General features: G+C 53.4%; 6 protein-coding genes across 21 annotated transcripts in view; 2 read left to right on the top strand and 4 right to left on the bottom strand.

The window, feature by feature from the left end:
• The window catches only part of LOC101098422 (NXPE family member 3-like), a 67,680-nt gene extending 65,751 nt beyond the window's left edge, over positions 1-1,929 (bottom strand). For all 7 annotated transcript variants that reach the window (XM_045048326.1, XM_045048328.1, XM_023246661.2 and 4 more), the window contains exon 1: positions 1,736-1,929. The gene's annotated coding sequence lies outside the window, so the exon portion shown is untranslated. The remainder of the gene's footprint in view (positions 1-1,735) is intronic.
• A 224-nt stretch (positions 1,930-2,153) lies between these two features.
• LAMTOR4 (late endosomal/lysosomal adaptor, MAPK and MTOR activator 4) lies at positions 2,154-5,344 on the top strand. Of its 3 annotated transcripts, none has more exons than XM_019820481.2 (4): positions 2,154-2,270; positions 2,744-2,824; positions 4,521-4,638; positions 4,984-5,344. In XM_019820481.2, the coding sequence occupies exons 1-4, from the start codon at positions 2,268-2,270 to the stop codon at positions 5,028-5,030; spliced, it is 249 nt and encodes an 82-aa protein (XP_019676040.2). In that variant the 5' UTR covers positions 2,154-2,267; the 3' UTR covers positions 5,031-5,344. The 3 variants fall into 3 exon arrangements, with proteins under 3 accessions (XP_019676040.2, XP_003998526.2, XP_019676041.2); XM_003998477.4 differs by having other exon boundaries at positions 5,001-5,344; XM_019820482.2 differs by lacking the exon at positions 2,744-2,824 and having other exon boundaries at positions 2,181-2,270; positions 5,001-5,344.
• Positions 5,345-5,594: 250 nt separating this feature from the next.
• TRAPPC14 (trafficking protein particle complex subunit 14) lies at positions 5,595-10,005 on the bottom strand. 2 transcript variants are annotated; one of them, XM_011290400.4, is made up of 11 exons: positions 9,378-10,005; positions 9,084-9,179; positions 8,848-8,977; positions 8,616-8,702; positions 8,332-8,452; positions 8,081-8,228; positions 7,868-7,950; positions 7,616-7,779; positions 6,936-7,090; positions 6,514-6,707; positions 5,595-6,392 (listed from the first exon to the last, which is right to left on the bottom strand). In XM_011290400.4, the coding sequence occupies exons 1-11, from the start codon at positions 9,786-9,788 to the stop codon at positions 6,239-6,241; spliced, it is 1,743 nt and encodes a 580-aa protein (XP_011288702.2). In that variant the 5' UTR covers positions 9,789-10,005; the 3' UTR covers positions 5,595-6,238. The 2 variants fall into 2 exon arrangements, with proteins under 2 accessions (XP_011288702.2, XP_019676049.1); XM_019820490.3 differs by lacking the exons at positions 8,848-8,977; positions 9,378-10,005 and having other exon boundaries at positions 9,084-9,151.
• Positions 10,006-10,239: 234 nt separating this feature from the next.
• On the bottom strand, positions 10,240-14,740 carry GAL3ST4 (galactose-3-O-sulfotransferase 4). The gene is made up of 3 exons (XM_003998478.4): positions 14,604-14,740; positions 14,120-14,423; positions 10,240-11,680 (listed from the first exon to the last, which is right to left on the bottom strand). The coding sequence occupies exons 1-3, from the start codon at positions 14,726-14,728 to the stop codon at positions 10,646-10,648; spliced, it is 1,464 nt and encodes a 487-aa protein (XP_003998527.1). The 5' UTR covers positions 14,729-14,740; the 3' UTR covers positions 10,240-10,645.
• A 1,978-nt stretch (positions 14,741-16,718) lies between these two features.
• GPC2 (glypican 2) lies at positions 16,719-23,617 on the bottom strand. The gene is made up of 11 exons (XM_023247047.2): positions 23,486-23,617; positions 23,202-23,400; positions 22,374-22,532; positions 21,736-22,058; positions 20,839-20,919; positions 19,882-20,044; positions 19,533-19,663; positions 19,163-19,327; positions 18,930-19,069; positions 18,662-18,834; positions 16,719-17,622 (listed from the first exon to the last, which is right to left on the bottom strand). The coding sequence occupies exons 1-11, from the start codon at positions 23,528-23,530 to the stop codon at positions 17,363-17,365; spliced, it is 1,839 nt and encodes a 612-aa protein (XP_023102815.2). The 5' UTR covers positions 23,531-23,617; the 3' UTR covers positions 16,719-17,362.
• STAG3 (stromal antigen 3) overlaps positions 23,462-26,827 on the top strand; it is a 31,238-nt gene continuing 27,872 nt past the window's right edge. For 6 of the 7 annotated variants that reach the window (XM_019820487.2, XM_006941976.4, XM_045048318.1 and 3 more), the window contains exons 1-4: positions 23,462-23,598; positions 24,041-24,244; positions 24,930-25,091; positions 26,428-26,530. In XM_019820487.2, coding sequence (XP_019676046.2) covers positions 24,940-25,091; positions 26,428-26,530 — 255 coding nt within the window. In that variant the 5' untranslated portion in view covers positions 23,462-23,598; positions 24,041-24,244; positions 24,930-24,939. Of the gene's footprint in view, positions 23,599-24,022; positions 24,245-24,929; positions 25,092-26,427; positions 26,531-26,827 lie in introns of all 7 variants that reach the window. The other variant, XM_045048317.1, reaches the window with a different exon arrangement.

Genomic DNA, 26,827 nt, shown 5'->3' on the forward strand with positions numbered 1-26,827 from the left:
AGTCGGTTAAGCGTCCGACTTCAGCCAGGTCACGATCTCGCGGTTCGTGAGTTCGAGCCCCGCGTCAGGCTCTGGGCTGATGGCTCCGAGCCTGGAGCCTGTTTCCGATTCTGTGTCTCCCTCTCTCTCTCTCTGCCCCTCCCCCGTTCATGCTCTGTCTCTCTCTGTCCCAAAAATAAATAAACTTTGGAAAAAAAAAATTTGCACTTCCTCATCTGCAAAATAGAGACACTATTACAGGGTGGGTAATGAGAGGGAGAAGTAAGCGTATGGATGAAAATGCCCTGAACAGTAAGTTAAAGAAAATGACACTACGAAGTATTGTCAATATCTAAGGCCAAGGGAAGCCTTTGCAAATTAAGCATCTCCACATAACTTTGTCTCTCTACACCCTCCTCCCAATTTAAATTTTGTTATACATATTTTATTTTATTTTATTTTATTTTATTTTATTTTATTTTATTTTATTTTATTTTAGTGAGAGTAGGGGAGAGGGGTAGAGGGAGAATCTTAAGCAGGCTCCACATTCAGCACAGGGCTCAATTCCACAACCTTGGGATCCTGACCTGAGCTGAAATCAAGGGTTGGAAATTCAACTGAGCCACTAAGGCTCCTCTAAACATACCTCGTTTTAAATAAAATGCATCCATCTTCTCTAATTAACCTTCTCCTCAAGTAACAGTACTTAGTTTTATTTTATTGAGATGCAATTCACATACTCTAATATTCACCATTTTAAAGTGTACAAATCAGGGGCACCCGATCCAGCTCAGATCATGATCTCACAGTTCATGAGTTTGATCCCCACGTCAGGCTCCGTGCTGACAGCGTGGATCCTGCTTGGGATTCTTTCTCTCTCTCTATGTCCCTCCCCCACTTGCTCACTCTCTCAAAATAAATAAATATTTTTAAAAATAAAGTGCACAATTCAGTGGTTTTATTACATTCTGACTGCGGAACCACCATCACTCTATCATTCCAGAACATTTCCATCACCAAGTAGCAGTCATCCTCCCCCCCCCCATTTCTCTCTCCCCTCTGCCCCTGGCAACCTCTAATCTTGTTTCTACGCATTTGCCTCGTCTAGACATTTCGCATAAACAGCAAAATACTCTATGTGGCCTCGTGTATCTGATTGCTTTCACTCAGGGTTCATGTTTCCAAAGTTTATCCATGCTGTAGGATTTACCAATACGTCATTCCTTTTTATGGCTGCATGAGAGTCCACTGCATGGATACGCCACATTTTATTTCTCTGTTGTTCAGTTTATGGATATTTGCGTGGTTTCCATCCTTAGGTTATTAACAGTATTTGTGTGCAAGTTTTTGCGTGGACATGTTTTCAAGTCTCCTAGGTATCCATCTAGGAGTGGAACTGCTCATGGAACTAACTCTGTATTTGGCTTTTCCAGGAACAGTTGATGGGTTTTCCATAGAAGTGGCATCATTTCACAGCCCCATCAGCAACGCACCGAGGGCGCCAATTCCCCCTTCTTATCACCAAAAAGTACTTATTTCTAGAATCATCCTTCATTTTACTTCACCAGCACTTTCTCGGTCACATTGGTATTGCGGGCCCAGAAACTATTTATATTAAAACAAAAACTTTCGATGTGACACTCATGTATTAAAAAGTGACTTCAAAGTACTGTTGCTAATGTTTCCTGGCACATACTAGACAAGACAGCACCACGACTGCTTTGCCTGAGGGGAGGAGGCGGGGGACTCGACTCACCATCACACGGTTCCTCACAGAATCCCAGGAGGAAAAGCCGCTTTGGGAACAAACCCCTGTCTTAAACAGAGAGCTGCCTGGAGTAGGCATAAAAATAGCATTTGAATAGCTCTTCACTCTGCATTTCACTTTATTCTCTCACTCGCTGTCACACTCTCAAGTGCAACCCCAGCTCATGGAAAACGCCGACCCCTCTGCGCGCAGGCGCACACCCTCAGCCCGCCCTCCTCCCTCCGGCCCCGCCCCCACCCACCGACACGCCCCCCTGTCCTCTAACTCTACGGCTGAGGGGCTGGGAGATGGGTATTTAAGGCGGACCTGCGACCAATCCGCTTGCGTCTTTGGGAAGCGGCGCTCCTCACTGGCAGATTAAGGCTGATGATGTAGTCATGTTCCAATCCGCGCTTTGGGGGCGGAGCTAAAGTCCGGAGGCGCAAGGCTGGAGGGGACCGCCTGGAGAAGGCACGTGACCTGGGTCTGGAGCCGGAAGCTACCTATCTGAAAGGGAGCGCCCCCAGCACCTAAGGCTGCGATGGTGAGTGAGAACGCATGCGCGGGAGTACGCGCCAGGGGTTCCGCATCCCTGTTCCCCAATCTCTTTGGTTGCCCCCTTTTGGGCCTGCACTCAGCCCTTACCTCCTGTCCACCCCGGGACGCAGAGAGAATGGAGATGGGAGGGGAGGCGACGTAGAGGGCTGAGGAGGGATCTGTGGGAGGGTGTACGGACGCCGGCGAGTAGTCGGCGGGGGAGGGGTGGCCCACTAGGAGAATTGGAGATGGGGCGGGCCGATGGGGCTGCTGAGGCCAAGGGAGCCCAGGGTCAGAGGGTGAGGAAGATGGGGACCTCAGGCTCTGTGTTGGAGGCTCTGTAGAGGGGAGAGGGTCTGGAAGGACCCTGGCTGGGGAAAGGCCTGGGGGGCACTGTTACGAGAGACATGGGTTTGCAAATGAAGGGCATCAAGGGCCATCCTTGGCATGCTTCTCACCAATTGCAACTTTACCCACTAGACTTCTGCACTGACCCAGGGGCTGGAGAGAATCCCAGACCAGCTCGGCTACCTGGTTTTGAGTGAAGGCGCAGTGCTGGCGGTGCGTTGTGGGCAAGGGCGGGGGTCCCCCAAGGACACAGGGCCCAGTGATCCCTTTGAACATCGCCCAGTTTAGCCTAATTTGTCTCCACTCTCACTGTTAGCTATCATGCCTGGCACGTAGTAAGCTTTTGGTAACTAATCAAATAAAATCTCTGGAATCAGTCTGGGAACTTCTGAGGTAGAAGTTTACTATCTTTTCAGACAACTAGTTATAGGTTTGTTGATAACTGATATTACCCACGTTATTCTCGAATATGTTTTTATTTGGTATTTACTCAAGATCCTTTGTATTTTGTTTGTTCCGTAGTACAATACAGTGTTAGCTCTCTAGAAGTTTTTAATCTAGCTGGAGAGACAAGGCTTAAGGTTAAAAGCTGTTATAACTTACATTATGACAAGGAGACTTTCTTGGAGGAGGTGAGAATTCAGCTGGTCTTAAAAGGATGGATGGTTGTGAACAGGCAGAAAAGGAGAGTACTCAGGGTAGGAGTGGTAGGTTCGTGTTGAAGAGATTTGGAAAGGTTTGGAAGAAGAGAATATGGTAAGGAAAGATCTGACTGTGGAGGACTTTCAAGGCTGGATTAGCACATTTATGTTAATCTTGAGGGTGATAGGAGCCTTGAACAGAAACGTGAGCTGATGAAATAGTTAAGCAAGATTTTTCTATTAGGTGTGAAGATAGACGGGAAAGGGCGAGATTCAGAAGTGGTGAGGGCTGCTTTGAAAATCCAGGTCTGAGATGGGTCTGGTGGCAGTGAAGAGCAAGGAGAGAAGAAATTTTAAAGGAAGAATCAATATATCTTGGTAATGACTAGAGACGGGTGATAGAGATACTTTTCTGTCTAGTAAGACAGTGAACTCAAGTCTAGAATGATGGCACCATGGCAGATAGGAAATTAAGAAAGGAAGTTGATTGGGGAGGGGGTGAACTAAGGGGAATTTTGGTGACTTGACTTTAGACATTGGTTAGAGACAGAGTAAGAGCAGTTAGTATATACTGCTAGGAGCTGTTCTAAGCATCTCACCAGTGATATCTCAACATAATCCTCACCATGAGCCCATAAATAGGAACTTGTCCCAATTTACAGATGAGGATACTGAGGTACAGAGTGTCACAGAGAGCAAAGGGCACTGAACTTAATCTAATTGGGAGGCCCATGTTGAGGACGTTAGGAGAGGAAGTTGAGACAAGCACCAGAAAAGAGGAAGCCTGGGCCGCTGTCACATCATTACCCAAGGGCTAGGTAGTAGGGCGGGCCTCAGGGACAAAGAGGATGTGTATGTTTCAGATTCTACAGACAGGGCAACCAGAGGAAAGACTGAGGAAAAGACAGAGCCTTGAACCAGTCAGTAGTGGGCGGGCACAGATGTTTGAGAATGTGGATTTATCAATAAGTGGGGACACAGGGAGAAATCAAGTTTCAGGGATTAGGAAAAAATGGTCAGTAAAGAAATGAATGAGAGTCCGTGCTCACTGGGGGAAGGCCCATGTTGTAGGAATGAGAAAGAGGATGGCATCAAGAGGGGCAGAGGAAAATTTCAGGTTTGTTTTTTTCCAAAAATGGGGGTATCCTTAGGAGTACCGTAAAGTTGAGAGGTAGAATTACAAGTGCGAGAGCCAAAGTGACTGTTCTTGGAATTCTTTCCCGGTTCTGTTTCCTAATTTCTGCCCTCCTTCCTCCATCTGCATGCAGTCATCTGGGGATCTAGAGAATGATGAGCAGGCAGCCAGTGCTATCTCTGAGCTGGTCAGCACGGCCTGTGGCTTCCGGTTGCACCACAGCACGAACATACCCTTCAAGCGCCTATCGGGTGAGCCTCAGCCCCTGCCCCTAATGGTGGTGATGGGAGGGGGTGGGGGTTGCTCCCAGAGGCTTCTTTTCTTGGGGAAAAAAAAAATTTGTCTCCTGCCAATCTCTCACCATCTCTCTCTGAGATCCCTGGTTCTGGCCACTTTCTTCCATTTGGGATTCACTCCTGCAATCAGGAGAAACCAAGAGAAGGAAGGGGATTTAATGGAGCCCTCCTATCTTCAAATCTCTGAGCCTTGAACTATCACATGCCTTTGGCTTTTGATCCCACCGGTTTGCGTGACCCTGTAGAGGCCATTGTACCCCACTAACTCTGTGCTCCCTTCCCTCCCCCGGGTGGGGGAAGGTGTGTCTCCTCTCCAGTGGTCTTTGGAGAACACACGCTGCTGGTGACCGTGTCAGGACAGAGGGTATTTGTGGTGAAGAGGCAGAACCGAGGCCGGGAGCCTGTTGACGTCTGAGCCTGCCAGAGGGCAAGGGGCAGAGGTGGATTGGGTCCATGAGCCTCTGTGATGAGGAAGACGCAAACCTCCTCCACCTCTTTCTTGGCTTGCTGCTAGAACTAAGGCTTTCTGCTCACCCACTGCCCCACCCCTACCTGGAAGGGCAGAGGCTTGGGGACTTTGCACTGTGTCAAGGAGAGTGAGGGCAAGGGGATCTCCCTCTTCCCTCCCTCCCTCCTAATAAACATGAGTTTGATGCTCCCAGGCCTAGGGATGTGTGTACGATGGGGGGTGAGGGAGGTTACGCCCTGAGTCAATCTTCCATCTTCTAGGGAGACAGTCGTGTGTTGACACGGGGTGGGGTGGGGGGGCAGCAAGGCACCTGGGCATATAAAACTGGCAGTCGGGAGAATAGTACGATAGGAAGGGAGCTATTTGTGTGCCTACTGAAGGGAACCGTTCTGAGCCCCTGGGATCTCTGCTCCTGCCACCAACACACAAATGCAGGTCATTCTTCTCCCTCCTGAACAGGCATTTAATAGTCTTATTTCAGTTGGAAGCAGTAGTTGGAGAATAAGTTACAGGAACAGAGAGATTAAAAAAAAAAAAAAAAGAAGAAACAAAGAAAGAAAAAACCCCCACACAACTTAAAGTGCTTCAGGCCACAAACGTAAACATGAGGGGCAGGAGGAGGCCACCTGGCTATCCCCCCTCACCCCTGAGACAGGAGGGCCATTGTCAGGGTCCCTTTGCCATCACCACCCTCTAATCTCAGCCCTGCAGGTGGGTGGGAGGGAGGGTGTCAGAGTCAGGAGAGACAACTTAATAGGAACAAGGAATACACTTTGTAAACTTAGAACCAGGGTACTGGGCGGGAGGGGGGCAAGGGAGCTCTCAGAGCCCTTGCCCCTGGCCTTGGGGTGGGGCCAGCCCCCCCCAGGGAGCTGGGGAAATACTGTTGGCTTAGTGCTGCAGCCATACCCGCCCATTTCACAGCTTCTTCCCTGTCCCTCATCAGCAGACACAGACAGGCGGCCCTCTTGGGCCTCCTCATCCATGGTGGGAGGCATCCCAGGGGAGGCACAGTCTGGAGCAAGGGCCCCCTCCAGGGGGCTTTCGGTTTCTGGGAGCGTAAGAGGGAGGAGAGCCGGCAGGGTGCTACTTGACAGGCTCCACCACCAGGACCTTGCACTCGCGCTTGGCAATCTTGTCCAGAGAAAGCACAGCCTTGTCCGGAGGCAGGTAGAGGGGGCGGCCCACGGGGGAGGCCACAGGAGGTGTGATGGCCCTGCGCTCCATCACGCTGCCTGACCTGGGGGGGAAGGCAGAGGCTGTGGGCTCTGGTTGGGCCCCAGGACTCTTTCCTGTTCCCCCTCCAACTCTGGCCTCTCCACAGTCCGGTGCCCCCCCCCCCCCCCCCACCGCTTCCATACCTCATGAGGTGGCTCCGGGAGGGCTGTTGGTGAGAAAAGGACTGAGAGCGGCCTAAGCTAGCCTGGTGTCTCTCTACCAGGTCCCGGACAGCAGGGCTGCTGGGGCTGCTCTTTCGAGACAGGGGCCGGGCCTCGGGCGGAGGGTGGGACACACTGGCGGTGAACTGCAGCTTCAGTTTCATGTGCTGGCTCAGCTGGGGCGGGGAGACACAGGTCAGCTTTCCAGCTCAGCCTCCAGGCCCCGATGCTCCTTTCAAATCAAGTTCCCCACTTGCCCGGCCAACGTTGGATGGAAGTTCCCCCTTCCCTCTACCCGGCTGTTCAGTGCCATCCATGGTGTTTCCTCCACAGAGGCTGGAGGCCTGGACTCCTCCCACCCTGACATTCCCATAACCCATAAGCCCAGCCCCTCCCCAGCCCACCTCAAAGAGCCCTGTCCTCAGAGCCTGGAAGGCCACACTGAAGGTGAGCGCACTGCCCTTCCGGGAAAAGCCTAGATTGTTGAGGGGCGTGTGGCAGACAATGGAGTCCAGGGCTGCCTGCATGGCCCGGCGCTCCTCCTCACACAGCTGCTTTCCTGGGGTGGGGGGGAGGGGGGGGAGCAGAAACAGCCACCAGTAAACACATATGTACAGCAATTCTCAGTTCTCAAAGGGCTTTTCATGAGCACAGTCTTTATGTATTCTCTTTCGTTGAACTTTATAAATAACAATAGCAAATCCTTACTGTGTGCTGAAGTCTATTCTGACCACTTCACTTATGCTACACTATTAGATCACCATTAACAATCCTAAGAGATATTATTTCCCCCATTTTAGAGAAGAGGAATCTAAGTGAGGCTTGGAGATTAAGTAACCTACCTAAGGTCACACAGCTAGTGACGGGGAGAGATAGAAATCAAATATACAAGGGAGCCCAGATCCAGGGTCAATGTCCTTAAAATCACTGCCCCACTGCTTCTCTGATCTCTCCGTTTGTAACACTGTGGAGACCACCTAGGTATAGAGCCAAAGGAGCCTGCCTGCCACAAGCCCCCCACCTCTATAACTTCCTTTCCCCTCCTCTTCTGGGACAAGTCCCCAGAGCCTGACAGCCCACCTACCAGCCTGTGCATGCTCCGGGGTCCACACAAGCCTCACAGCAAGGAAGTCTTGGAGATTGTTGAGCAGTGTGTAGGTGACAGTGAACCGCTCATAAGTTCGAACGGGGGACTCACAAGAAGCAGTCATCACAAAGCATGGGCGGTCCAGGCGGATGCTGGGCAGGCTAGAAGCAGTGAGAGAGGGAAGAAGGGTGTGTGTTGCCAAACAAAGGTGAACAGGATGGTGTCTAGCGGGGAGTCCCACAAACTCACCGGTAGTGGGTGTAGATGCTCTGGGTGAAGGGCAGCTTTGGGGTGGACCACTGAACCACAGCAATCAGGGGAACTTCTAGGCCCTGTGGGAGAGACAAAGGGAAACATCGTGTGTACCTGAGGTTCCCCTCTCATCTTCTGTGGCCCACTGGCCTTTCCCTCCCACTGCTTTTTGTTTACCTTTTCCTTGAGCATCCAGTCCCCTATACTCACCTCCTTGGCCCCTTGAGGGGGTTGCTCTCCCCCTCTCAGCTGAAACAGGAAGTTGTGTTCCTCCAGGGCACTAAGCGGGCAGGGGAAGCAGCCAGAGGTACCAGGGAGCCGGCAGAAGGAGCCCATGGAGACTTCCCCAGATTGGTGACTAGTTCAGAAGAAAGAGCGACACAGCTTGATCTTTTCCTGCCAGAGCTCTTGGCCCTGCCCCCATCCCCACTTTGCATCCCTGCCCCTCCTCAGGATCTCACCAGACATTATCCACCAGCAACACAGAGCCATCAGGCATGACAGGTAGATAACTAGCGTTGAAGTTTGGGAGAATCCGGATATCCCAGATGGAAATTTCCTCCTGGGAGGAGCTGTTCAGCACTGTTGGAGGTAACCAGGTCAGCTCAGTTGAGAGTACCGGGACACCTCAAACCCCAACTTTACCCCTCCCAAATGGACTGATCCCCACCAGTGTGCCCAGAGTAACTGCCACCTAGTCAATGCCCCTACTGCTACCCAAGACCCAAGCCACAGATCTGCTCACCCTTGAGCACGGTCAAGTGTTTTCCAGCCACAGTGAACTGGCGGCATTTCAGAACCGGAGGGGGCAGCAGAGTCAGCAGGGTGCTCACTGCAGGAGGGCCAAGGCAAGAACTGATGAGCTGGGCAGAGACCTCATCCCCAACACAGTTCTAATCCGGCGCTTGCCAGTGTCACCCCTCCACTCTATCCCCTAAATTTCAGACTCGAGCATTTCCCCTCTACATTCTCCCCACCTTGGGCCTTGAAAGCGCTCTGCTCGCCCCGGAACGTCTCCCCAGGAGATCGGGTCTGCAACAAGCGCAAGTAGCCTTGATCTCTGACCTCTGGTGCCTCAACCTCCCGTTTCCACACAGTCACTACAATCTGAGAACAAGGGACACGGGGCCACAGTTAAGAGGAGAGCCAGCCAGCCCTGCCTTAGAAAGGGAGTCTGAATTAGGACAACAGTTCCACCCCTTGTCAATCTTACCTTGGCCTTAGGTGTCCCGGGGGGCAGTCTATCCAGTGAAACGGTGAGTGGGAAGATGACCTCATCTGTGGACACAATTGGTTCCTCCACAGGCAGCTGGTGTTTGAGAAAGGGGTAAAGGCGGGAGAGTCAAAGAGGCAGCCTGCAGCGTCCCCTTTTAAGATGTGCTGTACGCGGTTCTTCTTGGCTTCCTTCATCTGCCTCCTTCATGCCCCCAGCGTCCATCCCCCTCCTGTCTCTGGAGCCCAGCAAACCGCCCCTCCGCCCTGTGCCGTGTCACCCCAAGCTCCTCACCGTGGTCGCTCCCCCTGAGGTAGCAGGACCCGGGCCGTGGGTGAGGAGGGGGCTGCAGCCTCGAAACAACGGCCCACCGCCGGGATCCCCGCCCCCTGGGGGTTCGGGATCCTGGTCTCCGGTGCCACCGCCCCCGGGCGCCCCGCCTCCGGCGCTGACCGAGGCCAGGGCGGCCAAGGCCGTTGCCAGTTCTGCCCAGGCCCCTCGAGAGCCCAAGCCCGCGCCACCCCCGGCGCCGGACCCTGCGCCTCCCCGGCAGCGCAGCACCAGCAGGAAGCGGACAGTCTCCCCCAAGTAGAGATGGTTGCGCCGGGGCAGCGCCCGGTACCGGCCCGGGTCCCCCGCCAGCTCCGCGCGCGGCGGCAGCGGCACGGCCGGGAAGTACATGGAGTAGTCACACTGGGACTCCATGGGGCGGCGAGGACGGCGCGGGCCGGGGGCGAGGTGGGCCGGGCCGGCGGAGGGCGAGGGGGCCGTTGGGGTGGGGCTGGGGAGTCCCGACACCCAACGGGTGCTGTGCGCGGCCGGGCCGGCCCGGGAGACCGGCCGGGGCCGGGAACCGGGGCAACGAACCCGGAACCGAGACCCCGCAGGGCCGGAACCGGGCTGCTGGGCCGATTGACTGGAGAGAAACCGGAAGCGGAAAGGAAGGGGCGTGGCCTCCGGGGCCCCGGAATTTGTGGGTGACCGGACCGCTGGGGAGAGAGGCGGGGTCCGGCTGGGGTTAGGCTGCAGTAAGAAGGCTTTAGGGGAGACAAGACAGGTTTCTTAGAGAAGAAATATTAAAAGGACCCCCTGCAACTCCGCTTCTCCCGGGAAGATGGAACATCCCGCCCCCTTTCCACCCTACATAATGCAAGTCAAAGGTTCAAATTATTTATTCATTCACAAACATTTCACAGTTAAATGAGCATAGTCTGGAACCAAATAATTCATAGAGAAATGGACGCATTATTCCAACCCACAAGTTCCAAGTTATTTCTGGCTTACTCCATGATTTGCTCCTCCAGGGGACTTTTAAGAGTGCAATGGGGACCTGCCAGGGGTTTGGAAAGGGGAAGGGGCAAAGTTGGGGGGAGGGGTACTGCTGGAATTCCTCCACACAGGCCGGAGGACTTGGTGCCCACATCTGTGCAAAGTTCCACTCATCGTCTAGGGCACAAACATGCTTTCAGAGGGAAACAGAAACGGCATCTGGCTGCCCCATACTCATCATGTTTGCCCTTGTGGCTTAGCTGCTTTTAAGCTAAAACTTAGTAGTCTAATGGCTACGGGGAGAGTAGCCTTGAAGTCTTAAGGGGCAGAGAGACTGTTGAGGGAAATTGCTTGGCATCTAGCTTGTCCTTGTACTGTAGCTCAGGGGTAGCCAGGCGCTCACACTCCTCCTGGTCTGGGAGGCTCAGTCCACTCCGAAGTACATAGCCCAAAACCTTACCGGACCCAAACTGGAAAGGGCGGAATCGACGGTCAGTGATATATTTGGGGTCTAAAGCCTCACCCCCCACTAGACAATGTTTAGCCAGGGCCTCTCGGCGTGCCCGGAGCTCGGCCACAGCACTCTCCAGCCGGCTCTGGCCGTATTGATTGATCCGTGCCCACAGACTGTGGTTGAAATGAACGTAGAGAGCCCAGTCCAGGTGGTTCCAGGCTCGGGCCCGTGCAGTCAGCTGCCTGTCCTCAGCAGTCAGTCCACCACTGCTGACCGCACTTCTGCCCTGCTCACCTCCAGCCTGGGCATTGTGCATGAAGCCCACCACATCATCTAGACCCCAGCACAGGGCATCTGCCAGTAGAACCAGTGACTCATCAAAGTACTCGGCCACCAAGACCAGGTCAAAGACAGAGTCCAGCCAGGCCAGACTCCACTGGATGAAGGATGAAGACCCCAAATCCAAAGAGGCATGGCTGGATGTCTGGCTGTGACCACCAGCAACTGTAGGAGCAGGATGGAGGAGAGCACTGGGATCCAGGGTATAGTGGGCTCTCAGGCCAGCACCAGAAGGCAAAACATTCAGCTGTGGGGATTTGGGGTCTCTAGGGGGATGAGGATTCCCTCTCTTGGTCTTCATCTCTGGGGGGAAGGGGAGGCCAAAGTCAAACCAGAGTAAGTTGCGTGCATAGTGGTCCCCACGGGCTCCAGGCCGGTAGAAGGCTCGAGGATTGGCCAGGAAGGCAGCCAATGATGGTGCCTTGCGGAAGGCTGATGAGGTGGATTTATAGTAGGAGAAAGCAGAGCGGGCCAGAGCTGCTGGGTCTCGGACAATGGAAAAGAAGAAGCTGTCAGAGGGCATGACCTGGAGTACCTGCGGAGGAGAGAAAACAGGCATAGGGAGAAAGAAGTGGACCAGGAAGAAACTAAGAGCATGCCCATTGCTGGCTGATTCCCTAGACTCCTCAAACTACCTTCTTAAAGCTCCGCTGGGAACCCCTATCTTCCTTCACTAACTGACAAATCTTGGGCAAGTTACTTAACATTTCTAAGACTCAATTTGCTCATCTGCAAAATGGGGATAATCATACCTTACCAAATGATTATGGAGTTACAGGAGATAAGGATATGAAGGAACCTGGAACGCGGGAAGCTCCTTGAGAACATTAATTTCCTTGGGATTTTTTGTGTGGCTTTGGTCAGAACCAAATCTCTAAGAATCAAACTTCGTGTTCACTTCTCCAACAAAAACCTATTAAGTGCCTACCCTGAGACTCTTGGTCACAATTCCAAGAAAGGAACTGGCCTCAGGCCTCTTCCCAGAGTACCAGTGGGTCACTGGCAGCAAAAAGGGAGGAAAGGGGCCAACCATAATGCTGTCTCAAGTATAGGCATCAGGTGGGCAGGCCAACCCCAGGATGGCCGAAAGACAGGGTATTTCTGGGGCTCCTAGGCATCTAGGAAAGTAAAGGACACCCCTGGACTGGGCACTGGGGAGCTATGGACACTTGGTAGGCTGCTACCCTGAAGCCTGGGACATGTGACTCAACTTCTCAGCAAGAAGGGAGGTGAGACTTGGGCTGAGCCACTCCCTAGCATGGTCCTAAAGGCACATACACATCAGAACCCAGCTCCTGGGCTCCCTGAAGGGTTTCTGCCTCTGAATACGGCTTATCACTGAACCTAACACCCCTCACAACAACCTCCAATCTGCTCTGCTAATGTGGGCATGCCCACAGAGCACCGCCTGTGAACTGAGGGTCTCTTTGAAGGCAGAGGAGAGCAGTGCAAAGAACAGTCTGTGGCATCAGGTGAACCTGGAATAAATCCCAATTAGCCATTTACCAGTTGTGTAACTTTAGGCAGGTTATTGAGCTTCTCAGAGCCATCATTCCTGCATCTCAAATCTGGGTTAACGCTTACCTTGAATGTGGGAGCGCATGGTACTCAATGAATGGTAATGACAATGAAGGTCAAAAACCAGAGAAGCCTGCCTGAAAGCTCATTGTCATCATGTCACTCCCAGCAGTGACCCCCCCCCCCCCCCCACTGCCTTTTAGGTCCCACACATACTCCTCAGCTGCTTTCTCCAGCTCTGGCTTCATGGGAGCATCTGGGGTTCTGCCACCTACACACATTTCCCCTGTTACACACGTGCCACCACCACCACCACAGCTTTGCTGGTGTTCTGCTTCCTCTAAAATACCTGATATTCAAGGGGCACCTGGGTGGCTCAGTCAGTTAAGCGTCCGACTTTGGCTCAGGTTATGATTTCGCAGTTCATGAGTTTGAGCCCTGCATCAGGTTCTGTTCTGAAAGCTCAGAGCCTGGAGCCTGCTTTGGGTTCTGTGTCTCCCTCTCTCTCTCTCTGCCCCTCCCCTGCTCACACTCTGTCTCTCTCTCTCTCAAAAATGAATAAACTTAAAAAAAAATTTTTTTTAAATACCTGATATTCTTACTACAAAGTTCTGTCAAACCTTTCCTTAAAACTCACTTCAACAGAAAGCTCCACCTCTTTTGCTGAATCTTCTCCCCATAGTTCCAAATACAAACACACATATGCATGCACACATGCCAGGGAAGGCACTTTGACTTTGGAGCAGACGGGCCCAAGTTCAGATCCTAGCTCTGCTGCTTTCTATGAAGGAGGCCAGTCACTTAGGCTCTCTGAAACTTGCCCTCTTCATCTGTGTAATGGGGACACTTATAATGCCTTTCTGGTGAGGTGATGGTGAGGTAAGAACCCAGCACTCAGCAAGTATTCAGTAAAAGTTCCTTCCCTGTATGTTGTCATTTGCACATTGATTTTGTGTGTCTGAGAGCTCTCGGGTTCCTGTGTATGTATGGATGAGCTCGTGAGTGCACGCACGTACCTTCCCCTTTAGAACTGGGGCAGGACCGGGCTAGGGCTTGGCATGGAGCTGATTCTCAATATCTGGCAGAGGAAGGTAGTCAGAAGGCAGTGGCTGAGCAGGGGCCCTGGTAGTGTTAATAGAAAGAGCCAAGAAGAGCAAGAAGCCCCTGGAGGGAGAGTCTGGGGGGTCAGAGTTGTCAGGGCACTGATACCAGTGGGGTAAACTGGCCAAGGAAAGAGACCAGAAAGCTCCAGATGTGATGAAAGCAGGACTTTGGCTACCAGAAACTACTAGGCAAGAGACAGCTGAGGAGAGGGGACTAGGAAACACTGTGACCCCCATGCCCAACTTTTGGGTGAGGACCAACTTTTGCCTGGGGCCTCCTCCCCTGGTGGTCTTGACCACAGGCCTGAGACCATCTCTCTCCAGTCCCACCCACCCCCTTCTATGCCCCTCACCTCTTTCAGGTTGAACCTCATGTGATGACAGAGGATGTGGAAGGGGGACTTGGTGCCTCCACCCTGAGGGCGGTAGCCTTTGACCCGAGAGGCCTGGAAAAGCCTTGGGTAGCCGAACTGGTAGCGGGCAGGGAGGGCAAAGCGCAGCCCGTGTCGGTCCCCGTAGCGATGAAGCAGGTTCAGCACAGAGCTGCTCCCAGATTTGTGCGTCTTCAGGAACACAAGTCGCTGCCGGGGTGGGCAGGATGAAACAGCTGATCCCAGGGATGGGGCCAAGGGCTGTCGGAGTTGCAGGCCTGGTAGCCTGGGGAGAGATGGGAGGGGAATTTTCCTGTCCCTCACCAGCAGGTGAGTGGGCATCTTGCGGAGCAAAGACAGAGGACATGGAACCTCCTCTGAGTCACCAAGAGTCACAGCCCTAGGTGGCATGGGGAGGAGCAAATAGGGGACATCTATCAGGCATTGGGACAAGATGGGAACTCACCTCTTCTGGAAGGGGCCCCCCCAGAGCTGGAGGGCAAATCCGATGGTCATGAAGACTCCCAGAGCCAACCCCAGGCTCCGAGGCCCCCAGAGGCGCATGGTCCTGGTAGGAGACAGAGGGCCCATGTGGCAGGTAAGGGTGATGCTATCGAGGGACAGGGCAAGGGCCAGGCACAGAGGCAGAGACAGCTTGAGACAGCCGTGCAGCCGTGGAAGGCGCTGGTTGGAGATCGGGGGGTCATTCCCCAGGCCTGCTCGCAGCCCTGGTTGAGTCTGCCCCCTGAGTTAGCAGATTTTTGCCTCTGTCAGCGTCTAGAAGGGAAATGAGGGGGAAAGGAGGGGAGTCTAAGGAGAGGGTAAAGCTTTCTCTCCTGCTGCTACAGCTCATACCAGGAGTGGGAGCCTGCGGGGAGGGGCGTGTGCTCTCTACACCCAGATCTTCCAGGTGGCCCACAAGTACTCCTCTGCCATCAGTCTCCAGTTTCCCCAGACCCCCACCTGCAGTTCTCCCTGAGCCTCAGGGATTCAGAGGGGAGGGGAGAAAGACCAATCTGCTCATGTGACAGTGAGATGGACATCGGCCGGACGCCCGGCTTCCTCGTGAGTTCCTCTGCCTGTGACAGATGGGGATGAAGAGCCCCATTCTGAGGCCAAGAAGGCAGCCATAAGGAGGGAATGAGGGTCAGACAGGTACAGGGTGCTGAACCCAGGGAGGTCAAACTATAGGAGCAACTTTGTCACGAGTAGGAGTTAACACTCGGGCATTTCTTTTCTCTTCTGAAACGTTCTCAGCATAAGGCAGACCCCAGTGTATGAAAAGCTGGGGGAGACGGGTGACTTATGAAGCTCAGATCCCCGGACCCCCCCAACACCCCTGTGCCAGCTTTCCAATCCCCTCTGCACCTAGAGAAGATGGAGAGGGTGGAGCTGGAAAGAGAGAGAAAAAAAAAACTCTGCGACACAAGGATACTGAAAGATACAAACATCGAGCTTCTGAGTTCCTCCCCGAAGGCCCCAGCTTCCTAATCAACTGGGAGTCTGGACCCACCCCTTCAGATTACAGCCACAACCAAGGGCCACAGCCCTTCCCGACAACCCCTTTCTGGGACAAGCTAGGAGTGACCCCAGGTAAGGAGAACCCACACTTGCTACCTAGAGACCCGCCCCCTCTGGCATCACCCCCTAACTCCCTCCCCCAACACAGCCCCCAGGATCCAGCACCGCACCGGACTCCCTCCAGTGTCCTGATTTCTTCTATTCCTTCCATCCATCTCTGTCTCCTCCCATTACCCCCATTTCAGCCCTGTGTCCCCTCCAGCTTTGGTGACCGCTCAGTCAGTCGCCAGCCCTTTGTTGGCCCCCTCCGAGGTTCTCTCTGTGACCCCCCCCCAGGTCTCCCCCCATAAATTCGAGAGTCCCTCCACTGGCTGCGGCCTCGGCTTCACTTGCCCACTCACCAGGCCACCTGAAGAGCAGCAGGGAGATCGGGGTCTGGCCCTCCCGCACGCCCCAGCCACCGCCCGGCTCCTCGCTGTGCTCAACTTTCCCCACAAACTTGCTCCGCGCCCAGGCTCCTCCCCCTCCCTCCCTTTGTCCCGCCAGTCCCTGCAGCTGCTCGGTCTTTAATTGTGTCTCTGGCTCTCTCTCTCACGGCATCTTTCCTTCTCCGTCAGGGCACCCAGCCCGCCCTTGGAAGACAGCACTTCTACCCTCCTTTCACGCTTAGGAATCAATTCTACCTTTTCCTTTTTGCTTTCTTCAGAACAAAAGACTCATTCAGGCAACACAAAGAAAGAAAGAAAAAGAAAATAACAGACGAGTTGAAAGCAGACATTGTCAAGGACATGACAAGGTAGCCCCAGGCTGACACAGAGAATAGGGGCCCCCACCCTGAAGGCAAGGGGCAGTCTTGTGATATTAATGATGCCTCAGGTTCAGAAAGAATTTTGCCAGTCCCTACAATTCTCCCCATTTAACAGATGAAGGTGCTCAGACCCAGAGGGTAGACAACTTGCCCAAAGTGAATGACAGGGGGCAGGTTCCAAGAGAGGCCAGAAGCCTCTACCAGGAGCCTGGGCTCAGGGAGGGATGTTAGAAGTACAAGGCAAACACAGGGTCCAATAAATTAGCTGTTTATTTGCAGAATAAACACTGAATCAAACACTGAAACATGAAATGGTGAAGCTTGTGAAGGATGTGGATGGCAGAGGTCATGAGAACAGCCCTTTTTCAAAAAATTTTTGGTATTGTAGTTTAAGAAATTGATAACTGAGAAAACTCCATAGAAACCAGGCCCACAGATCCTGACATCCTATTCACACACCCCAGTCCCCTGCCCTGCACCCCACCAGCACCCAGCTTGGTCCCTTTGAGACAGAGTGCCCCACCCCTCCCCACTTCCAACTTCCTTCAAACCCCACCCCCAACTGCAACTCTAAAACTCCTCCCCTTTTCTTTGTTGGGGCTGACAACTTGCCCAACATAGAGGTGTGCTTGGAAAGCACACACCTTCTTCCTAAATAAATACCCCCAGCCCCTCCTCCCCAGATTGTAAATGAAAAAATAAATATTATGAACACCCACCCACCCCCAACCCACCAATGGTAATCTCCTGGATTTGGGGCCCCAGCCATTCACCCAAAAAGTCCCTTTCTCTACCTCTCTGCATCCCCCTTCGACTCCTTCCCAGACCCAGCTGAGGGAGAGGGGGAGGAGGGGAAGGGCCATGAACCCTTCTGATGCTAGGGCACCCTTCCCCTGTTATCTTGGTCCAAGCAGGGCCAGGGCTGAGAGGAAGAGAATGAGGATGGGTTGGGTGTGAAAACCAACAGATGTCCCCCCAGTCCTGCTCCTGCCCTGGTTGTGGCGGACAAGGACACCTCCTCCTTTGCCCCCAGAAGTGTCCCTTCGAGGAGGGCGAGGCAGCCGGGCTGGGGGGGCCACAGCTGCTGCCCCAGCCATCCAGTCATCTGCATAGTGCTGTCCCTCTCCAGAACCGCTGGCGTCCTCCTCCTCCTCATCTGCAGGAGGGAGAGGATCAGAAACAGGGTTGGAAAAGACATAATGGGAGACAGAGGAGAGAGAGAGAGAGAGAGAGAGAGAGAGAGAGAGAGACATGTAAACGGGGAGGAAGAGAATTTGAGATTAAAAAAAAGAAAAGGGGTGCCTGGGTGGCTTAGTCAGTTAGGCATCTGACTTTGGTTCAGGTCATGATCTTGCAGTTCATGAGTTCAAGCCCTGCATGGGGCTCTGCACTGACAGCTTAGAGCCTGGACTCTCCTTCAGATTCTGTGTCTCCCTCTCTCTTTGCCCCTCCCTTGCTCATGCTCTGTCTGTCTTTCAAAAACCAATAAACATTACCAAAAAAAAAACCACACACACACACACACACACACACACACACAGAAAGGAGAGACAGGGAAGAGAGAGACACAGATAGATGGAAGTTGGGAGGTGAGAGAAAGTTAGTGACAGGAAGGCAAGGAGAGAGATCAGACAGACTTGGGAATGAGAGACAATGAGACAGACACAGAACAGAGAGATGGAGAGAAGATAAACAGAAAAGACAAAATAGACACGCACAGAAGCAGCTGGCAGACAGAAAGACTGGTGTTGGAAGAGAGAAGATGAAAGACAGAGACAAACAGTAGTAGAGAAAAAAATGAACGTCTGTCCGTGCGTTGCTTCTCTGGCAAACTCTACCTTGGGAGTCTGCTCAGTGGCTTCCCACCTGGCTTCCCGGCCCTCCCCAATGATCCACAGCCTTTTGCTTACTCTAAGAGGTTTCCCGCTATTCTGTAGGAATGCTCTGGTGTCTCCCCACTGGACCGTGAACTTAAGGATGGAGAGCCTGTCATCAGTCTTCTAACCCCTCACCTTTGAGGTAAGCGTTCAGTACACGCGTGTTCAAAGGAGTGAGAGAATGAGTAACTGAGTAGAGACGGGGGGGGGGGGGGGGGGGGGGAGGGGGGGGAGGGATTCAGAAAGCAGTGGGCGGGCCCAGACCCGAGCGCTGAAAGTGGGGCTTCGAGAGGCTCTCGGGGAACCCGGGGCTCTCACCCCAGTCCTCCAGTTCCATGTCACGTCCCAGGGCGGCCGCCCTCATCCTGGTCGTGGCTAACCGGAGCTGCAGCCGCCGCCTGCGTGTCTGGACGTCAGATCTCAAGGATTCACGGTCCAGCTCTGGGTTTTCGAGTTGCTCCAGGGAACTTGCGACCACAGGCGACAAATACCTGCCGGCAGAGCAGCCCCGAAGGCTCCCAGGCTCCCGCCAAGCCCGCCCCGCCCCGGAGTCGCGTCCCACCCGCCAGCTGCCGCCCGGTCTCACCGGCCCCGCCCAGCTCCTGTCCAGCAGGGCGCCGCCTCCTGCGAGATGTCCGCCGCCATGCGGGGGTTCGCGCACACCGTCAGGGCCAGCCCGGCCCAGAAGCCCCTCACCCGGCCCAGCCGATCGCGGAGTTCCCACACCTGGGCCAGCAGAGAGAGAGGCTGGGCTGGAGAGCACGCCCCCCACTACCCACCCAGCCTGGCTGCCCCGTCCCTCCCCCGCGCCCCACTCACCAGGCGGTTCAGGCTGGTGCCTGCGGCCGTCGTGGGCCTCTCCTCCTCCGTCCCCGCCGCCCCCGCCGCCGCCGGGGTCCAGAGGCGGCTCACCTCCTCCCGGGGAGCTGGGGCTCGGCGGGCGCGGGACGGTGCCCTTTGGGGATTCCCGCATTCCCGAAACACCTACCGCCCAGGGAAGAGACCCCCTCCCAGTCATCCTGCGGTGAAAGCCACACAGTGTCCCCACTCCCAACACCCCCAGTATCCCTGATACCCCACACTGTCCCCCCACTCCAGGCCCTCACCTCCTGTACTCTAGCTGACACACCCACACTGTCTTCCCCCTGTCCTCAGTTTGACACTCCCACCTTTCTCACAGCCCCTGTACCTGGGCTGACACCACTGCACTGTTTTCCTGCAGATACACCAAACCCTCTGAGATCTTCACCCCAACGGACTGGGCTGCCAGTTCAAAAGAAAAAGGGCCCTGGAGCTTCTCGGCCAGGAACAGGAGACCATCTTGAAGGAGGGGAAGACAGAGAAAGGGTGCTATGAGGGACTAGATGTCCCCACAAATCCTCCCGACCTGGGTCTTGGAGGGAAGCAGCAAGGTGTTGGAGAGGGCAAACTTACATGAAAGTTTCCTCACTCAATAGGGTTTAAAACTCCCTCCCCAGTCCACCCGGAAAGCATCCAGAACACAAACAGCCCTCCCAGACCCTCCTGAATCCCCTCACCCAGATAGGCCCCCCAGTCAGGATCCAGTCCCTGGCTGCTGAGACAGCCATGGGCCACGTTGAGGCAGAAGCCCCGGCAGGGTGGCAGCGAGGGGACACCCCGACAAAGAGGACAGCCGGTCAGACGCATCACAGCCTGCCTACAGCCTTCGGACAACGGCATCTGAGGGCAGACAGCAGGACTATGTCATTCACAAACACAGTAGCTGCACTTACACAAGTTTGGTGTTGGACAGAGCGAAATCAAATACATACTCCACCCCACCTTCCCTAGGCTCTCTGTGGAGAGCTGGATGTGAATGTCTAGGGTTGCTGACCCCAAGTGGCAGCAGGTAAGACCTCAAAACTGCCAAAGATCTGATGAGAGAGGTTCCTAGGGGCCCAGGCTGTAGATACCGCTTCTTGAAGGGTATGGAATTAGAGAGACAGTGGGAAGAGGGGTCTGAGAAAAGGTTCAAAGAGAAGAGTGAGCACATTGTGGCTGGGAAGAGAGGAGACTGGGGATGCAGGAGGTAAGGCTGGGAGGTCAGGGAGAGAATGGGTGGTGAAGAGAGGGCTTTAAAGGCCAAGGCAGGAATCTGGCCTTCAGTAGCAGGGGAATGGGGAGACACTGGGCGGGGGGGGGGGGGAGGGGGGAAGTGGTAGAGGCACTACTTCAATCTCAGGCTGCTATGGAGATAAACAGACCACCAGAAGCTGGCAGGGGTGGGGTGGGGGGAGTCATCAGAGAGCAGAAGAGAGTCAGAGAATGGAAGGAGATCAGGGATCATGACACAAGGGAGACTTCACTCTGGCCTCCCCCCCTCCTGATTTACCCTGGATCCCAGGGCCTTGGGGCTGATATGGGAAGGCCCCATACCTCTCCAGTCAAGCTGTCACTTGACTCTTTCTCATAGGGCTTCTCTTACTTCTGCCTCTCCCTCTCTAGGCCCTGCCCACACTCAGGTCCCTTCTAACCTTAAGTGTTTCGCTGACCACATCTCTTCCGGTTTCCAGGCCCTGGATAAAGGCCCGGGCAGCCACCAGGGCCCGGGTTATCTGGGGTAGGGGAAAGAAGGTGAGAGAAACCACAGGGTCAGTCATGATTCAGGCAAGACAGGGACCAAGAGACTGAACCAAGGGCACAAGCACTGGGGGGCCAGGTTTGTGGAGTTACGTTGGGGTAGTTAGGAGTGTCAGGTGGTACAGGGAAGCAGGTTCAAAGGAATTGCAGTCTAGAAGGATAAAGGGGAACAGGTCTTAGGAAAAGACAGAGAGATCGTGTTTTACAGGGCTTGGAAATAGAGAAACGATGTATCAGAGCAAACAATAAACTGAAAGCCAGAAGATCTGGGTATGAGACACAGCTCTACCACTGGCTCTGAGACCTTAACTTCTGGGAGGCTCAGTTTTCTTACCCATAAAATAGGGATAATACTTTCTACCTCCAAGGGTTATGACAATTAAATGAGATACTACAGATGAAAGTCTGTCTCAACTATTAAGTGCCTAATTCATGTTTAGTTGAACCAGAGAAAGTCAAGATATTAGGACTGGGGAGCAGTTGGCAGAAAGGTGGCTAGGGGCCAAGAGCAGGTGAAAGGGTCAGGGATTTGTGTGAAATTAGGGCACCGGAGGAGAGTGAGGGAGTACCCAGTCAAAGGAGACCAGAGAGCATTGGGTCAGGCAGAGGGGACTGGGGCTCAAGCTAGGGGTCACCAGGTCAGAGACGTCTGCCATGCAGGATGAGGAGATCACCAGGTCAGGGGTGACCAGAGCATGAGGGGGGTGGTCACTGGGCCAGAGGTGAGTGGTGCACAGCTCGGAGGTCACCAGGTCAGAGGTGGCTGAAGCTCAAGCCTCGGGGCCTCTCACCTGCAGGCGGAGGCGGCGGGGTGCCTCCCCAAAAGGCTTCAGAGAGTCATCAGGAGAGGAGGCGAGGCGAGTGAGGCAAAACAGGTAGTCGGGGGAGAAGATGTAGTGTGGATGCAGCAGGGGGAACATTTTCTCCAGGAGCTGTGCCCAGAAATCCACCAAAGCGTCCTCTAACCCCTCACCGGACCTCTCATAGTAGTCCCGCAGCCGAGAGAACAAGCCAGTGAATACAGGGGCGTGCTGGGAATACAGGTGGCCGTAGGAGCGGTGGAAGAGCAGGGCCAGAGAGTGCTCAGATGACGAGAGCATCTCCCGAAAAACCTCTGTGGCAAATGCAGAGAAAGGGGTGTGAGTTGGGGTGAGGCCAGAGAAGGATGGAAAATTGGAAGGGCAGAGGCAGGAAGAGATGGGGATTGGAAGAAAAAAGAGGAGTGTGTTAGAGCCTCAGGAACTCTCAAGAGACCTGGGCAGGCTGGGAAAGGGGTGGGGGACAGATCCTGGAGAGGAGGCTGAAGAGAGGCTAAGCCAGGGTTCGGATGCCTTAGGGATGAATTAGGGAGTGAAGACATGATGTTTGCTGGGGTCATGAGCACAGAGAGGAGGGGTGAGGCCAGGTGTGGGGACCACCAATTCCTCACCATCAAATTTTCTGTGCCGGGCAGCCAGTGTGTGAACCAGGAATGAGCCGCTCTCCTCCACCAGGCCTCTGAAGGTGGCCTCAGTCTCCCAAGTCAGCCTCTGCTCTATCTCACTGGAACAGCAGGTGTACTCCTGGGGACAGATCCGAAGGTGCTCACCTGGACAGAGGAGACATAGAAGAATGGGGTGGGGGGGGAGTGCTAGCAAGAAATTCCTTCCTTCTTCCTCTGTCTGGGAGATTTTCCTTTCTCTTCTACTTGTCTGGTCTCTTTTCTATTGTCTATCCCTCAATCCCACCTATCCCCTCCTTATTGTCCCATCACCCATCCCAAGTCGACTGCCATTAGTCATGGGATCAAATAGTGATGGGCGAAATGAATGATCAGAGTGTCCTCAGGTGACCCTCCCCAACACTGCACACTTCAGGCCTCTAAGGACCTACAGGGACAGCATCGATGGAAGAATGGGATTTGGAGGGGTGGGGTTACTAGGTAAGCAAGAAAGTATTATCATAGAAGGGGCTCTTAGAAACACCGAAGGGAACAAATTGAGATGTGAAGAAACAAACACGGGGGGGGGGGGGGTGCCAATTATTAGAAAGGTATTCCTAGTGTGAGGGTGGAGTAAGAAAGCTATTATGTGAACAAGAGGATAACTGTGATCCTAGTAAGTAAGTTCAGGAGAAGAGACATTATTGGCATGACAATGGCATGAAAAGATTATTATGACGGTCATTCTGAAAAGGAAGAGTTATTGTGAAGCGGGGGGGAGCCGCCCCCCGCCCCCTCCCTCGCCCCCAATTCTTTAGTCTTCCTCATTCTCCTCACCTGAGATCACTGCGGGAGGGAGTAGGCTTAAGCTATATCCCCGAGCCCCCAGCACCTGCCGGGTCTCAGTGCAACTCCGGGTGACCTTTGCCTCACTCCCGGGTCCAGGACCAGGACCGGGACACAGAGACAGCAGCAAAAGCAGAAGAGATGGCAGAGCGAACATAGCTGCTGCAGCCCTGGTTCTGCAAAGTGTGTCCTAAGAAGGAAAGAAGAACAGCCCGAACTCGGGAATCCGGTTCTCTGCCGCGCGACCGCTCCCCCGGCCAGAAAAAGAGCGCGACCTCAGAAAACTGAACACCGCGCACGATAGCAGGACCAAGCGGCATCTGCGGAGACAATGGGAGCTGGGAGCCGGACAGGGGGCGGGGTCCGAGGCGGGGTCCCGCCAATGATGGTAAGGAGCGGGCCTCAGGGGCGGGGTCGAGGGAGAAGTTAAGCCAATGTAGTGGGGAAACTCGTCGGGGTGGGGGCGGGACTCGGCGGAACTAAAGAGGCTGGTGGGGGGAGGGGCGTGGCCTTTCTTGGGGGCGTGGCCATCCCATTCGAAAGGCGGGGCCTGGGTGGAACCCAGCCTATGGCAGTTGAGAAGCCAGAGTGAAGGGGCTACAACAAGTCTAGTGCGAAGCCCGACCAATGGAGGGGGAAATTGGGGGCAGCGGGGGCGGGACCGAGGTGGAGCAGGGCTAAAGCCAAGGATCAGCGCGCCTGAGTCCACGTGACGGGGCGGCACGCCAAAGAGCTCGAAGAGCTCGGGCTGCACGAGGCTGCTGGAGCAGCGTGACTGTAACGTGGTGAACACGAGCTCGCACACGCCCAAGCCTCGCGACAATTTCCAGTCCTGGGACGTGCCGTTGAGCTCGCGTCTGCGCACAACGTGTCTCGCGCCTTCCCGCGTTTTTCTGGATTCTCCCACCACCGGAAGAGAAGCAGCCGGCGCCTGTTCTGGTCGCGGGGTGAAGAACGCAGAACCCCGAGGGAGCCAAGGCTGTGATCTTTCCTCATCCCTGATCAGCCAGACGTCGCTATTCCAGGCTCAGACAGTGAGGCTCCTCTTTGACCCAAGAATACGCCCTCTCCCCGCACTCCCGGCCCTGAGAGAGGAACCCACCCTCCCCCAAGCCTCAATGGCTTCCTCCACAGAAGCTAGGAACCCCAAGCCCCAGGCCCCAAGAGACTGACAGTCACTCCTGTCAGCGATTAGGAAGCTCCTCAGCCCACTTGCCCCAGGGTCAGTCAGAGATACCATCTGCTGGAAAAGTGGAGAACGAGAGTTTTCCTTTACTCCCTCAGTGTTTCTGCTCCAGTTCTAATGGTGACTGCACCCGTAAATCGTTAAGTGCTTCCCATTCCATTCTATGTGGAATCAGGTTCTAGCCCGAAAATGAAAGACTGGGGTTTTTTGTTTTTTGTTTTTTTCCAATTTGTACCGCTTGAGCTGGTCTCCTTTGCACCAGGCAATCTACGTTTCCGACGCGTGCAGAGAGGGGTCTGCTTTAAGCGGCTCTGGTGTGCGCATCGTGGCGGCCTTGGAGAGGAGTCCAAACGCGCGGCCGTGATGTCTCTAATCCCCAGATGCCTTAGGTCAAGACGGTCATTTTTTTGTGCGCATCCACACCCCACCCCCGAGTTGCAGAGCACTTCCCTTGGAAAGGAAGGGGATGGTCAGAGCTGAGGCTGGAGACGTGGTGGGCTAGAGGCCCTTTCCTCTCCTCCTTACTTCCGCAGCTCGACCATCATGCCTACGCTGCGGTCCTCCTCCTCCCCAAGCAGTGTGTCCTCCCCACTGCGGAGAGCGCCGGGAGGCAGACAGAGGGTCTTGTCTGCGTCTTCTAGTTCGTCTGTCAGTATGCCCTGTGGTGACAGGGACTCGGACCAGACTGCAGAGGGGTGAGTGGAGTCGATGAGAACTTGTTGCATTGCCTGGCCTTCTCCCACAGTGGAGGCAGCTTTCAGCTCTGTCTGCCCCTCTGTGTAAACATTAAGAGATGCACTCTCAGAGCAGTGACTCTCTCCTGCTTTGCTAGCTAATTGGGTTTTTCTCCCCCCTGCCGTACATGTTGTAGACATCAAAAATAATATATCCACTTCCAAATCTGTCATCCATTTGTCCAAACTTTTCTTGCATATATTTGTGTACAGCATGTACAGCCTCTATTGGGAGTGGGGAGGTGGGGGAGGGAGAAGAGTTCTTTGTTTGCTCCTGACAAATAGTATATACTTGTTGGTTGGTGTGTGATCCTTTATTTGGGGATTTTATAAACAGGTTTGTCTATCCTTCTCTATTATCATTTACCAGCTTGTTTTGTGAAGGTTATAATAATATATCTTTTTTATCTTTCCAGGAATAAAATAACCTCATACAAGATCTGATTTATCTCCTGGTTATTTTTTAATTGGCTTCCTCTGACTCATTTCTATCAGTGCCACTGTTGGAGAGAAGATTATATCTATGTTATAAACTTAACTCTAGTCAATACAACTTACAAACTTTTTTCAAGGGATGAAATTTAACTCTAGGCACATATTAACATCCAAGTTATATATGAGTAATATGCGACTTACCAGGCCATGCTGATTTTTCGCCACAGCAGTGATCCCTCTGCCTGTTTAAGTGAATATCACTTGATTTTCTTATTCAGAGAGAATATTAGGAAAAGGTTGTCCTTCACCCATCTCAGTTTCTCATTTTTCATCTTCACTGCTCTCTTCAAGTGAAAGCTTTCTTTTAAGATTTTTGTCTCTACTCCCTGTAACAGTAAACACATCTCTTATAAAAAAAAAAAAAGACTTTATTTCACTTTGAGAGAAAGTACACATGTGCATGAGCAGAGGAGGGGCAGAGGGAGAGGGAGAGAGAGAATCTTAGCAGGCTCCACACCCAGCATGGAGCCTGATGCAGGGCTCGATCTCACAACTGTGAGATCGTGACCTGAGCTGAAATGAAGAGTCAGTCACTTAACCGACTGAGCTACCCAGATGCCCGCTAAAGATTTTATTTTTAAGTAATCTCTACACCCAACAGGGCTTGAACCCACAACCTCAAGATCCAGAGCCACACACTCCACTAACTGAGCCAGCCAGACACCCCAACACATCTTAAAATGTGAATATATTTTTCTCACAGAGAAAGGGCTACAGTCAGAGACAAAGAAATTCTAATTCATTTACCCTTGTATATAAAGACTGGGGTGTTGTATCTAAGGAGAACCACATTCCCTCATAGGGATAGTGATTCTTTGTCAGCTGATGAAGGCAGTGACTTTGAAGACAGCCTGAGACACAGTGTGAAGAAGAGAGCAGCAAAACGACCACTCAGGACAACCCCAGTGAGTCAGTCCATTTTGTTTTGCTTTTGAATTTGGTCTGGGAAGCAGCAAAAGAAAACCTAGAAAAAGCCTCAGATGATATGTTTGATGAAAGGATAAAATTTAAAGAGCATTAAGGGACAGATATAAGAAGAGGGCAAATTTTGAAGAGAAAAGATAAGAGAAAAGGGTAGTAAGGGCATAAAGAAATAGAAATGGGCCTAAGGGACTTTTTTAAAAGAGAAGAAAATAATAAAGTTCACAATATAAGAATTAGTTATTTCAGATCTCAGTAACTCATACTCTGCTGTGAAATTG

Source organism: Felis catus, chromosome E3 (genome assembly GCF_018350175.1).
Source record: "Felis catus isolate Fca126 chromosome E3, F.catus_Fca126_mat1.0, whole genome shotgun sequence".
In the NCBI taxonomy this organism is placed as follows: domain Eukaryota; kingdom Metazoa; phylum Chordata; class Mammalia; order Carnivora; family Felidae; genus Felis; species Felis catus.